This window comes from Platalea leucorodia (assembly GCF_965183815.1).
Source record: "Platalea leucorodia genome assembly, chromosome: 7".
Taxonomy (NCBI): domain Eukaryota; kingdom Metazoa; phylum Chordata; class Aves; order Pelecaniformes; family Threskiornithidae; genus Platalea; species Platalea leucorodia.
This window is the reverse complement of record NC_138829.1, coordinates 1,548,455-1,562,066: the sequence shown is the minus strand read 5'-3', so window position 1 is coordinate 1,562,066 and position 13,612 is coordinate 1,548,455. Positions and strand designations below refer to the sequence as shown.

Genomic DNA, 13,612 nt, shown 5'->3' with positions numbered 1-13,612 from the left:
TTGTAACTAATTGAAATTGCTTTTTAAATTCTTCTACTGAGAGTTTGAATTTTTACATTTCCTTAATGTAATAAAAAAGGACGAGCTTACTCGTGAACGGGTCGGACTCGCTGGGGCGGAGCAGTCGCAAGCTGTCCCTCGGTCTCGTTTGTCTTGGCCTCCACGCCTCTCGTTGGTTTCCACGTAGGCGCAAAGGGCTGGCACCAGCCTGGCGCTGCTCTGTCAGATGCAACGACCCACGCGCCGCAGCAAGGTCATTTTCTCTGTTCCTTTCCTCGCTTCTGTACGGGCCTCCATGGAAGGGAGAGGAAGGAGTAAGACTGGTTCCTGTGCCAGGTAGCCACAGCGTGGCAGCGACAAGCCGCTGCTGGTCCCAGGCTGTGCCTGGGGCCTCCCTGCCACCCGCAGCCGGGGTGGGAGGGAAGGGAGAGGAGACAAGGAGATGGCGGCTGCCGGGCCACCTGTGGACAAGGGAACTCCCTGCGCTGCGCCCGTCCATCTCAGCTTCAGACCTAGTAACCCTTTTCCTCCTCTCGCCACCTTTCTGCCTCAGCCGGAACGCTTTCCCTTGCCAAAGCACTTCAGCCATTATTCTCATTTTTAAAGGAGTTTTGGAACGATCGTACCCATCCCGGCCCCCAGAGCCGCTTGCCTCGCTCTACGCGCCCACCCCGTGCCGGCTGCCAGGGCCCGCACCGCTCTGCGTGACGCAGCGGGCAAGCGTGTCACCCCGCGGGAGGCAGGCGGGGGACGGGGCCCGGCCTTAGGTGACAAACGGAGTGGCTGGAGCATGCCAACAGCCCCTGCTGTTTCTGCAAGGATTTATTTACATATTTTACAGTGAATCAAAACTCAATAAAGTGCAGTTCAAAGAAAACACCCTGTGGGTCCAAAAACCAAGCATCGTCGCTCCCCTCAGCTCTCGGCAGCTGCGCTGCTCCGCCCCTTAGCGCACAGGCTCTCGGGCAGCATCTGCACATCGAAACCGTGGTGGAGGTAGCGGTAGATCTCCTCCGCCTTCTGCCGGCTGACCTGGGCGCCGGTGGCAATGTCCAGCGGGGAGCTGCGAGAGAGAAAGGGGACGCTGCCAGTGGGCGAAGAGAGCGAGGGGCTCACCGCCTCTCGCCGGGTTGCTGAGGGCTGTGAGCACCCCAGACCAAGGAAGCCTCAGGGAGCTGCAGAGAGGACAGAAGGGCGTGAGGGGGGAAGGAAGAGGTGGGGCAGGAGGAGGGAGGGCGGAGGCAGAGCCCTGGCCTGCCCAGCTCGGGGAGACCGAACATAACGAACAGGATGGACTGGAGAGAGGAGAGCTCCTGGGGAGCTCGGGCAGTACGAGAAAGGCACAGAAAGGATCTCCCTGAGCAGCTCCCCCAGCAGGAGGTCCCGCATGAGACGGGAGCGCAAGGGAAGCGCCTGCCGCACATCGTTGCCGTTACCTGTTGGCCATCTTCTTCACAGAGCCAAAGCAATGGCACATATTGAGAGCGGCCGGGTAGCTGAGGTGAGGAATACTCAAGTAGAAGCTGAGCATGTCCCGTTTGTGACCCTCCACCTCCGTTGGCACGCGAATGGCGGCGTTTTTCCTCTGCTCCACCAAAGCCAGGTCTTTCAGCAAACCGGCAGTTTCCTCTTGGCAAGTGCTAAAAAGGATTCGGACCCCAGCCTGGACCAAGGCTGAGAGCACGCCGTCGTAGTACTGCGTCCTCTGGAAAAATCGTGACGTTTCTCCTGCAGAGTTAAAATACAGAGAACTCGGTGAAATTTAAGTGCTAAGTTACTGTGAAAAAGCCAATACGAATCACTCGCAAAGCAAAAACGGCTCAAAGATCCCCTGCTCTGAGAGCTCACAACCAAAAACAAGATGAGGGAAAGGAAAGGAGGCAGGAGGGGTCATGGGAGCAGGATTTACTCAGTTATTTGAGAGGCAGAGTTTAGGAATTAACACTGAAATTAAATGTTATTAGGAGAGAGGATTGGGAGGAGCACAGGAGAGGTGATGAACAACAGGACAGACCGAATCAGAAGAGGTTTGGTAAAGCTACAAAAGTAAGAATGCACTTGAACACTGCCAAACAAGCAAGCAGCAGCGCTCTGGAAACAGCGTAACGACAGAAACTGGACGAAAGCAATGAAAACGAATGACACCTTCAGCAGCGGGGTAAGAAGGCAGCTCAACCGCAATCCACTTATCTACAGCCCCCGCTGAGAAGCGACATCTTCAGTGACCGATTCTATCAGTTTCCATATCTGAACCATCGATAAATTAGATTTATGTCACAAAAACAAAGCTGCATTCACAACAATTTGATTTCAATAGTGGAGTTTTATGTCCCAGAACATCTGTAATTTAATTGGAGCTGCGAGCTCTAGTTCCATCTTCTGTGAAGCAGGTGCGAGCAAGGCCTCTCGGTTATTTTCTAGATGGCACTGGGAATAGGCAGCGTTAGTGAAATCGTTTGATTGCATCATTTGGATCTTAGGATTACAACAAATGGCTTGGCCAAACTCTATAAATTAAAGAAAGAGTCTTGAATTTTCCACAAATGTGTAATCAAGTCAGGAGGCGTCTCTGAGACGCCTCTAAGCGGTGCTTTGTGGCAGGAGGCAATAGCTCAAGCACAGCCTTCCCACTCTTTGTAGGAGTGCTCTTTTTTGTCTTTTCCTAAGAAGTGATGTCCTTCAGCTGATGGTCTTTTGCTTGTTCAAGCAGCAGCCATTACGTGGTTTGGTCTCTACAGTTTGGAGGCGGGCAATGCATGGGATGGTGCGCTCAGGCTGGCTACCATCCCCACGGGCTCTGAGCCGCCGCAATCTCCCTACGCAGCCTGACGATGGCACTCGTTAGGTTACGGCTACAAAAAAATATTTTTCTTGAGTCTGCTATTATTTTAGTGCTGAGCATAGGTAAGATTGTGCTTGTTCCTTTATTCTACTGTTCTCACCTTCTTTGTTGAAATCTGCCTTGAAGTCGGGGTTTTTTTGCACGTATATTAATATGGTCAGTTAATAACGTTGGAGTTACCTTGCTTTTCCCTGCCTCAGTAATCAGTAAGCAGTGTGTCCCTCTGGATCCAGTTGTGTATCTCTGCCTATATTAAATGGCCCTCAAAAGCATAACAAATGCAACTCTTCAGCTGGTGACCTTATTAATGTACTACCCCTAGAGAGACTAAAGTACAGGTTTGCAATCTGCTTTCCGTCCCGTGTCACACGCAAAGCCAGTGTGGCCAGCGCAAGCCTTCAGCAGAGACCAGCGCGGCCCCGCGCGGCCCCGCCTGGGAACACCCACCTGTTTTGATCCTGTCCTTTTCCACAATCACGCATATTCTCTCAAACATGCTCTGCAGGCGCTGGATCCGCTGGGTGACTTTATTCCTGTTCACAGAGTTCAGTAATTCCGACAGGAACTTCCTTTCCACTGCCATGCGGTTGCTCACGACATAATCGCTGCTGCTCAGCGAGCAAACCTGCACCTTGACTCCGTGAACGGCCTTCAAGGAAGAAATCACCTCTGCTCCGGAGGAGATCTCACGGCTGTCCACCAGAATACAGAGCGAAGGTTTTGTCTCCAGAGGGTCACGTGAAGACAGAGCTGCAGCTGAAGAGGGGTTTGTGGAAGCAGGACAAGGTGGAACTGAAGTGCTCCCACAGGGGTTCTTCAAAGACCTTTCCACCTGTAAATGTTGAAAATCACAGTGTTTCCAAGAGACCACAGAAGCAGAAGGCCACAGAACAACATGCCGATAAAAAAAATATGGTTTTCAAATACTGATGCTTAACAGACACTCTTTGTTCCATGTTTTTTTTAAAATCCAATTAATAGAATCTTAAAAAAAAAGGTATTTTTCGATATTGCAAAACATTAACACTTTCAGATTAACACTTTAATCCCCTATAAACAATCTCCCAAATTAATTGATCTAATTATTTAGGAGCTTGGATGACAAAAGCATGCAGCCTTCACTAACGACTTCAACAAGAACTGAATACTGTAAACGATGCAAGTCAGGCAGAGAAGCATAAGAGATCAGGAATCCACGCTCAGGCTATGAAGAGTCTCAATTTAGGACCGGGAACAAGTATTTTATAACTACAAGACCCAAAGAATTAGTGGACACTCTCTGCTATTCAGAATAGATCCATATGCCTCCACGATTGTCAGACTTGATATCTAATCCCCAATTTTTATTTATTGACTACTAAGACACTCTCCAAGTCACCCTGCGAGTACGAAGCTTCCTATGCCAAAGGAAAGGGAGACGATGCAAAGCCGTACACGCAGAAGGGACCTGCTCCTTCGTCACCAGAAGCACGCTCGCTCTTGCTGCTGTATTGCTGACAGCCCTCAAACAGCAGCGCGACAGGACAGGTTCCCACCGCGCGGGATTCTTTAGCAAAGCATGAGGTGAGAGGAAGGTCCTCGTTTTGAATTAACACCGACCTCAGTGGGAGCCTGGAGAGCCTCCTTCCCTGAATGGGAACTAGCGACAGCTGGTGGGAAGTGTGTGCTCCCGACTCGATGGTCTGGGTGAAAATCCAGCCTTTCCGATACTGAAGCTTTCAAGCCGAGAAGCATCGCACTCTTCCTCTCCACAGACTGATAAACACTGGTTTCTCCAGCAGTTTTCTTGGGCTGCGCAGAAGGGGCTGAAGGCAATGACTTGGGTAACTTAGCGTCTTCCTGTTCTGCCCAGAAACAGTCTGTTTTCATGGGCTTCTCGTTGCTGACACTTGCTTCTTCCCCACTGGAATCACTGAGAACAATAATTCGGGACGGTTTCTTCTTTTGCATTGGCACAGCGCAGTTCTCTTCCATCCCGGCCTGGTTTAACTTTTTTCGGCGGCGAGTGAGGTATTGTTTTCTTTCACTAGTAAAACTCTCATTATTTAGGAGATCAAAATTAACGCACACTTCCTCCTCACTAGATTCACTTTTTTGGCAAGTTTCCTCTTCCTCCTCTGCAACACAGAAACTGTCTTCTGCGTAAGTCTGGTCTTGCTCAGGAATCTGGGGGGGAAAACCAAAACCCAGTAAGTTTCGAAACACTGTAAAGATTTTGCCCCTCTCCATAAATGCACTTTGCTCATCCAGTCCATCCTACGCACAAGTACTGCGGGGCCTGGGGGCTCCTCGCGCCTCCCGAAACCTCCGCTGCCGAGTACGCTCTGCAGCGCCTGAGCCTCCTCCCTGCAGCTGCGATGAGCGTACTCCGATTGCGGTCAGGCCCGTGATTCCTCACCAGAAAGCTTTTAATGGGAACATTAATTGCAGTATCGCAATAGAAGCGAGAGTCGCTCGCTAGTACCAGTACCAAACAGGCTGGGATTACAGACAGGAGTATCTCCTCTGCCTGTCCCCGCACAGGGGGAAGGGCTCTGAACCGCCACGCTTGCGCGCTCGGGACACGCTGGGGTTTTGCATGAAGAAAGGCAGATTCCACACCTTGTACCGCCTGCGCAACGAGCTCCCCAGCACACGCACAAGGCTTGCTGGCAGAAGCACTTTATGATGCCTTTGCAATGCGTAAAATGAAATGGAAGGTCAAGCTTTGTGTTTTCAGCAAAACTCTGCCTCAGCTGAAACGACAAAACTGACATCGTAAGCCGGGGCTGCTTGGAAATCGAGTCCCATGCATTCTTCTTACCTGCTTGCAAACAACCAGTGAGCACAACCTGAATTTTTGTGTTAAGGGAAAAAAAAAAAAGTTATCTATCCTTTTCATCAAATACAGATCTCCATTTTCTTGTGCTGAAGGTGACAAAAAAACAGGAATACAGGGTACAGAAAAAAAAAATGGGAGGGGAGATAAGGAACCATCCTGAGCATCCGTTTTTCCAATTCTGTTTAGCTAAAAAGTACTGTACAAGTGATTTATGTCACGTGCTGTTTGAAGAGTTCAGAGTAACACAGAACCCAGCAGGGAGATCACGCAGGAAACGCCTCGGCTGAGCACCGTGCAGCGTTCACGTGGAGGGGGAACGCAGCCAGGTGCGACAGAAACCGAACTAAGCCGGGAGCAGGCGGGATGGGAAGTCCACATCTCGAAAGCCCCGTCACGATAATCCAGCAACGTTTCACTGCACTTTATGAGCACACAGAATTAGTGCATAATGATACCGTACGCAATAGGGCAAGAGCTTGGCTGAGGAGCTGCTTTGGAGAGGCACGCGTGCTCAGCAGCCACCCCAGGCGGCAGGGGCACAGCCAGCATCTGGGGACCACGTAACGGGGCAGCCTCCAGTACCGCTGGGGGCACTGGACAGCAAGAGGCACCCTGCCCGAGAGCACCGAGGAGCAGCAACCAGCGCTGTTAAATACGCGACTTTATCTTCTCTTAAATGTTTCCAAACTTACATTTTGGGAGCTAACCTTGTAATTGCTAGAGAAAATTTGATCTCTTGGCACTGTTGCTTGCCTGGCAACAAGCGCGCAGGGCAATCTGACATACAGCTGGGTACCAGGAATGCGCTCAAACCGTCACACCTCTGTTTGGGGGTTGCCTGTTTCACCAAACTGGTTAAGAGACTGGAAACATCACGTGCAGGGTGAGAGGACTCTTCCTCAGAAGATGTCAGTCAGTATCCTCTCGGCAGAGAGGGGGAGATAAGCTTCCGACCCTGGAAGCACCATGCAGTCCTACATTGATCAACAACGATCACCACTCGTCACTGAAAAGACCAGGGATTGGGGTGCTTTCGCTCCAGAGTGGTTCACAGCCTCTCTCCAGCTGAAGAACAGGGTGTGTATGCTTCTATCAAAGCATACGTGTCTGCACACTTTAACTTGAAAATCAAAATGAAGTCAAAAGTCTTTGTTAGAAGTTATTATTTATCAACAATAGGCTGCAAACTACACTTCAAGGTAAGATTAGAACCTAAACACGGTCACACGCCATCGGAATTTCACAAGGACAGTAGTCATTTCATTTCATACCTGTGAGAAAATTGTCATGTTGTTGAATTCACGATGAACCATTTTGTATCTATTGCCAAGAGCTGGACTACGCACAGATTTCAGGTAAACTCCTTTCATCTCACAGTCTGAATTAAAAGAAGAAGATAAAAGAGAAGACAGTATTATTAAGGATATAAGTTTTAATTCATTATTGTTATATCATGTTTTCCATATTGTGTAATTCCTTTATAGTCTCCCAAAAACCTGTATTTCACAAAACAAAAATTAGAAATTCTCCCGACGCCTCTGAAAATCCCAAAGCCAAGGCTTAGGTCTACCCAGCTCGCCGTCATGAAAGCTGCCATGCAGAAGGGTTGCTCAGCCGCAGAGCTCTGGATGCCCATAGAAGGGGGAAGGGCAACGTTAACCACGGGAAACCCAAATCACTCCGTTTCCCATGTTGCAAGTCTCTCCCAAAACAGACGCAACAACTGCGTTCAGAGACTGTATGAGAAAGGAATGGGTTTACTGAGGCCCACGCAGACTCACAAGTTCAGTGGAGAAGGAAAATCCTCAGCAACACCTGGGAACCTTAAATGCTAATAAGATGATTCCATCGTGCAAATATCCCAGGGAAGGACAAGGCTCCTAAGCACAGGGGTAAGCAAAGCTGGCCAAAAGCCAGCATTACCTTCTCGGCTCTGTCGGTGTCAACACCGTAATTTTAACATTCATATCGTTATGTCATATTTTAGGTCTCTGTTTCAGAAGACCTGAAAGATTCAGAAATTTCTAAGTGAAATGGAAAATTGTGTTTCTGTTCAGTCATAATGGTGTATGAGGGGTGGTTGGCTCTTCGCAAGATCGCCCCCGCAATCCTCACACCCCCGCCTCCAGCCTGCCCAAAGCCATTGCACGGGGGAGGCTCCAGGGAGGAGCTCACTACGTGAGAAACCCATGCAAATACAAACAGAAAAGGTACAAACAGGTAACGGAAAGCAGCTGATTTACCACAGCTAAGGAGGTTACTGCTTATTAGCTGACATATTAGCTGACCGAATAGCCATGCCTATCGTACACCGTTTGGCAAGCAGCACCCCTTATCTCAAAACCATAAACAACTCTCCTCATTCACCATTTAACACTTGTGTGACCTCTACATCATCATTCAGGAACTGAGCAAGTGAAGAGTTCAGCTCATTCTCTGCATCGTCCTTCTCATCAGATGAAACATCATCTGCATCTTGCTGGGACAGCTCAGCTTCTTCATCTAAAAACTGTCTTGCTGCATTCTAAAAATGAAAAAAATCCAAACAAAATTTTAGTTAGAAGGTGGCTCCCAATTAACTAATGTAACATAGGAGACCTCCGATAAGTCAGTTCGTGAGTTCAGAGCATCAGCTGCTTAGATGATCACAGATATTAGGCATCTGGCTTTGGAAAGGGAATCCATCACGGGGAACAGCGATGTGAAGAACAGAGCTCGGTGAAATACCTGCCAGCGCACACACCACTGTCCCACCAGCACAGACGGGGGAGCCGGAGTCCATTTCAAAGCACTGGCCAAAGGTAACCCAGCGTGTAGCACTGTTTGCACCTAGACTAGTTAATAGTACAGGCAGAGTTTACTAACACATTGTAGCTAAGCTACCCAAAAATATTAGGTTATTTTGTAGCTTATAAATCTAGTTTTACTCATTTTATTTGCTTTAAAAAAATCTGCTTTGATTTAGAAGTGCTGGATTACTCTGAACGCAAGTCCACCAGAAACTTCAGACACAGACTTCACACTGGTTTGCCCTTTCCTGTTTAGGCCTTAGGATTAATTGTGTCATGACTTCATCACACAATGCAACTCATTATGGAGAGAGACGAGGCACTTCACACGCGAAGGCAGTCATGCAGGAGACATGATACAAACCTCGGTACTAAGTTCCATCCAAAACAGACAACAGAAGATTCCCAAGAATGTACATGGAAACAAATCACACGAATTCAGAAAGATGTTTTGTCAGAGATACTTTATATTAAGCTAACTTTTTCTCTTATAATTTCAGCTGTGAAGTACTAAAGTAAAATGTGAAAAAAAACCCTCAAAAAACATGATGTATCCCAATTACTCCAAAAGAATTATTTGTTTGCCTTCAAAATACTTCAAATAAAAAGCACAAAGCTGTAAATTTCCATTTAGTACATGGAAGACTAAGGCATCTTGTGCTACAATAAATGACATCTCTGATTTTCCAATTTTCCTAAGCCCTTTAATTATTTGCTTACACCAATTAGTAAGGCTGAATGACAGCCATTATTAGTAGTTCCTTCTCTAGAACAGTTTTGATTATTCTGAAACACACTGGAGGTCACCTGTTTACAGGAAAAAACTCTCAATGCTATTGCCAATTAGTCTTAATCCTTCTTACTTGTGACGGACTACGGAGAGGACAAACCCTGCAGCGTAAAAAGCACTGTGACACCAGAAACTAACAGTCAAGAGTCTGGTCACGCTTGGGAAACAATAGGTTACCAGGTTCTGAAATGATTTATTGAAACTTTGAATTCGGTGCCTGTGGCTATCTTGGTCACCTTGGACTTCTCACAGTCTCCGTTAATCTAACTGCAGATCTCTGCTGCACTTACAACTCCATTACCCGTACTCCTGACAGGACACCGTAACCAGTGCCGGACTGATCAGAATGGTTTTGATGTCTTGGATCTTCTGTGGATGTGGAACTCTGACGTGTTCATCACTACGAATGTTTAGGTAGGATGATATGTGAAGGCAGAGTAGAATTTCCTAAGTATAAGGGTAACACACTCTCTTTCCATGAGCCTTTTGGTCTCACATAAAAAAATGTTTAAATAAAATTGAAAAATGGATTTTTCATCTACCTAATTCTTTGTATTCCAGAACATAGAATACTGATACTATAGGGAAGCCTCTATAATGAAGATTATCTTTAAAACATTAAAAATATCCAACATAACGTGCCCTGGAGTCCTGATTACAGTAATTTCTGCTTAGTGGAACCACATCCATGCATATTTAAGAGCTTTTCAACTTATATGAATATATGATTCTGGCCCTGCATCCTCTCCTGCATCCATTCCTGATGCAGGGACGGATTAAAGTGTAAAATACTACGTTAATATTTAAGCTTTGGGGTCAAGGCACCATTGCTGCCTTAAGATGTTCAAAGTTGAAACCATTAGAGTAGGTGGTAAATTCAGATGATCAAATACCCTAACAGCGTAAGCTCTGGACAAGTACCTGAGCTTCCCGAGTCTGACTAATGTTTGAGTATCTTCTACTTGTAATGTAAATCGTTATTTTGCTTCAGAACATTATTATGCAGGGCCCTGCAGATTCCTCCGCAAGTCAGGCAACGGACGTGAGGGTTAAGATCACTATCCAGAGTTTCAAGATTTCATCTCAAATGTTTGCAACCAACTTGTGTGAAATTAGTATGAGCTTCAACCCTCCTAAACAATGTCTTAAAACCAAACAACTGCCCAAATGCATGCCTACTGTAATGCAGTTGTATCAGGAGATCCTACAAAGGCCATCAAATAGACAGAAGCTCCATTTTTTTTAGGCCACAAAATACACACAAGCTCCACAATGAGTTACTCAATGACACAGTAAATTTTCGTCTTAAGTATGTGAAACCAGTGCTCAACATTTCTGGCATTTTCACGTGTTTTTTTAAATTTAAATATAGACAAATTAGAAAATATTTTTAGTTCATTCTTGCAGATTGAACAGAAAGTAGAATCTCGCTAAGTCTCTTTCTGTCTCTTTTTTTGTTTTTGTTTGGTAACATGTGTTGCTTGTGTTCAAGGAAGCGTTCCTCTGAACTAGGTTTTGCAATGTTGCAAACATGCACTTACATACATACATACACACACGTAAGATAAAGCACAGCTGTTATCTACATTGCAACTTCGATGCAAACTGCTCCAAATATGACCTTCAACGTATTAAGAGAGCCATATAACGTCACATACCCGGTATGCAAAATTGCTCTTGACCTTTTGCCGTTTCGGACTTCTCAGCCGTTTTTTGTTACAGGCTGCTGAGCTGCTATTTGTGGTCCTGCCTGAGTTCTTGTGAAAATCCATGCTGTCATCGCTGGACGTGTCTGACTAGAGGAACATTTCACAAACACTTCAATAAATAAGACTAAAGCAAGCAGTACATTAATTACACAGTCATCCTTCAACATCTGTTTTTTTAAGCAACACCTGATTTTTTGTGATTGATTTGCTATGGCAGAATAATGCAGTGATGCTAATCATCTTATTAAATACAAAAGGAACAGAAAAACATGTTATTTGGAAGAAAAATCAGGTCAAATGTGACATGAACATTTTTGGTTTTGATTGAAAGCTTTGTGGAAGAAAGGTTACTTTACTGCCTTTCACAAAGGGAGAGGCCCAGCTCTCCTGCCTGTGACAATAATTCACTGCCAAACAACAACTACAAAGTCATCTTTGGAGACCTCAGGAAAGAACTGAAGGAAGGAAAGCAATTGCATCCTAATATGCCTTAGGTCAGATGGCATAAAATATTTTTAAGAAGAACAATTGCCTACTGACTGGAGAAAGGAAATGTTTAAATATATCCTCCACAAATGAGTTTGCATTATTTTTCTTCTGTCTCACCAAAGCACTTACTAACCGTATTAAGTGGGTGTCGACGTTTTCGGATGGCACGAATTGGCGATTCCAAATCACTATCATTCATAACCTATGTAAACAGAAATAAGAATAATTGCAAAGAGGATTTTTGTTTTGGTGTTTGACTTCCTTGTTGTTTTGATTTTCTTGTCTCTTTTTTTTTTTCCTTTTTCTAAGACTCACATCAGGAGACTTCAAAACATTCTTCTTTTTCCTATTTTTTCTCTGGAAAACGATCTCTTCTTCACTCTCACTGCTGGTTCCTACAGAAAAAACAGTAAACAACATTCACAAGAAAATGCATTGTTCGCAATACAATATTGCTACAACTGAGCAATCAAATTCTGTCTCTCTTATAAAAGTACCTACAAAGGAGATTACTTATTGATCTATGTGGCAAATATTGTTCTCTTTAGCCTTGTTAATCAAAATAAATAATCTCCAGCTGAGATGTACGATAAATCCTGCTTCCCCGGAGAGTCTCTGCGTGGAAGTGATTACCCCAGGCAGTACAGATACAGAAAAAGGGAGGTGAAAAATGAAACCAAGAGAAGCAGCCCTTAAAAGCTGAGGAAGAGTTGCACTTCTGGAAGCATTTTGTAATACACGTCCCTTTGCACGCACTGAAACAAAACCAGAACTCACTACAAACTCCCCTTTCCAACTCCTTTTCAAACAACCGCTGCCTTTTTTGTTTTTACAAAGGACTGCCTTTATGAAATACGAGATATTCCTTCACATTCTGCGTGACAAAGCTCCAGTTCTGACAGAGGCCCTGGACGCGGTGCAATAGGTATGCTGCCTATCGCGACATCCTTCCTACCCCACAGCAGGCTGGACATGAACCGCAGCCACGGCATTCTGGCTTTTTCCCCCCGCTCTGTTTCTTTGGGAGTACGGCAGGAAAGGCTGGGACGGAGAGTTGGTTCTAAATCACTCAAAGGTTTGAATTTCTTTAAGAAAAAGCACAAAATTCCCAAACATTCCACTTCTAAAATAACATATTTAAATACCAATAACTATCATTTCAACAACACACACTGTCTGGAGGGGTTGTAAAGACCTGACTGGACAAAGCCCTTAACGATCTGATCCAGGTTAAGTATTAACCCTGCAATTCTAAAACAGCAGTTTGTTTCCTTTTGTGGTTTTGTTTTTGGGGTGGGGTTTTTTTGTTTGTGTTTGGTTTTGGTTTTTTATTAAATAGACTACAATTTTTTAATTCAGCAAACTAACGTATCAGTTTGAAGGGGTGATGATTCAGGAAGAAAGGTGGCATTCAACAATCAATCACCTTTAGAAAATATGATGACTATCAAACAAATTCAAAGAGAAGGAAAAAAAAAAGATGCTTTAACCACCCAAGGGACCGTTTATGCTTTGTTTCAATGTTTAAGGACAGTAACAAAACCATTCAGAAAAACCCAATGTGCCCTGTGAATCAGACCGAGAACTATTAAGCCTGAATTATTTTGAAAGTAATTCAAGGTTACTCAGAGACAAACAGGACAAAGGGTGTGACTATGACCTGTACCTGACCTACAAGTGAAAAATGATGGTCATTTATATATTGGCAATACTGGAATGCCAAATGTTTTTTTATGGTATATTGGTCCTAAAAGGGAAAAAGACAGAAGGGGAGAGAGAAGGGAGGAAATAAAAAAAAAAAAAAAAAAAAAAAAATATAGAATAGAGCCTACAGTCGATATTTTTAAGACAATCCAGCTTTGTGCTGAAGTTATAATCAGAAAATGTTAAATACAAGTCAGTTGTGATGCAACTAATCTAAAAGAAATCCATCAGTAGAGTTTCCATTCCTCGGGAACAATGATAGGAAAATAAGAAGGCATGCGTTCAGAGATTGAAGTGCAACAGATCCAGATGATTACGAATCAGGTACTGAGAGGATTAAGAAAGGGCTTTAAAGGCAGCTATAGCTCACGCAATTACGTCTCACATGGTTGCACTGTTAGCACTTGTGAAGGGAGAACGGGAGGTTTAATTCCGAGTGCTTCCTCCAATACGCACGCCTGCATTTCA

The 13,612-nt window shown here is 45.1% G+C and overlaps 1 protein-coding gene across 1 annotated transcript in view; it reads right to left on the bottom strand.

Moving 5' to 3' along the window:
* Positions 1 to 158: 158 nt before the first annotated feature.
* The window catches only part of FANCM (FA complementation group M), an 82,191-nt gene continuing 68,737 nt past the window's right edge, over positions 159 to 13,612 (bottom strand). The window contains exons 15-23 of the mRNA XM_082318445.1: positions 11,756 to 11,835; positions 11,574 to 11,642; positions 10,901 to 11,038; positions 8,031 to 8,187; positions 6,935 to 7,041; positions 4,442 to 5,008; positions 3,290 to 3,674; positions 1,437 to 1,728; positions 159 to 1,063 (exon numbers count right to left, since the gene is read on the bottom strand). Coding sequence (XP_082174571.1) covers positions 916 to 1,063; positions 1,437 to 1,728; positions 3,290 to 3,674; positions 4,442 to 5,008; positions 6,935 to 7,041; positions 8,031 to 8,187; positions 10,901 to 11,038; positions 11,574 to 11,642; positions 11,756 to 11,835 — 1,943 coding nt within the window. The 3' untranslated portion in view covers positions 159 to 915. The remainder of the gene's footprint in view (positions 1,064 to 1,436; positions 1,729 to 3,289; positions 3,675 to 4,441; positions 5,009 to 6,934; positions 7,042 to 8,030; positions 8,188 to 10,900; positions 11,039 to 11,573; positions 11,643 to 11,755; positions 11,836 to 13,612) is intronic.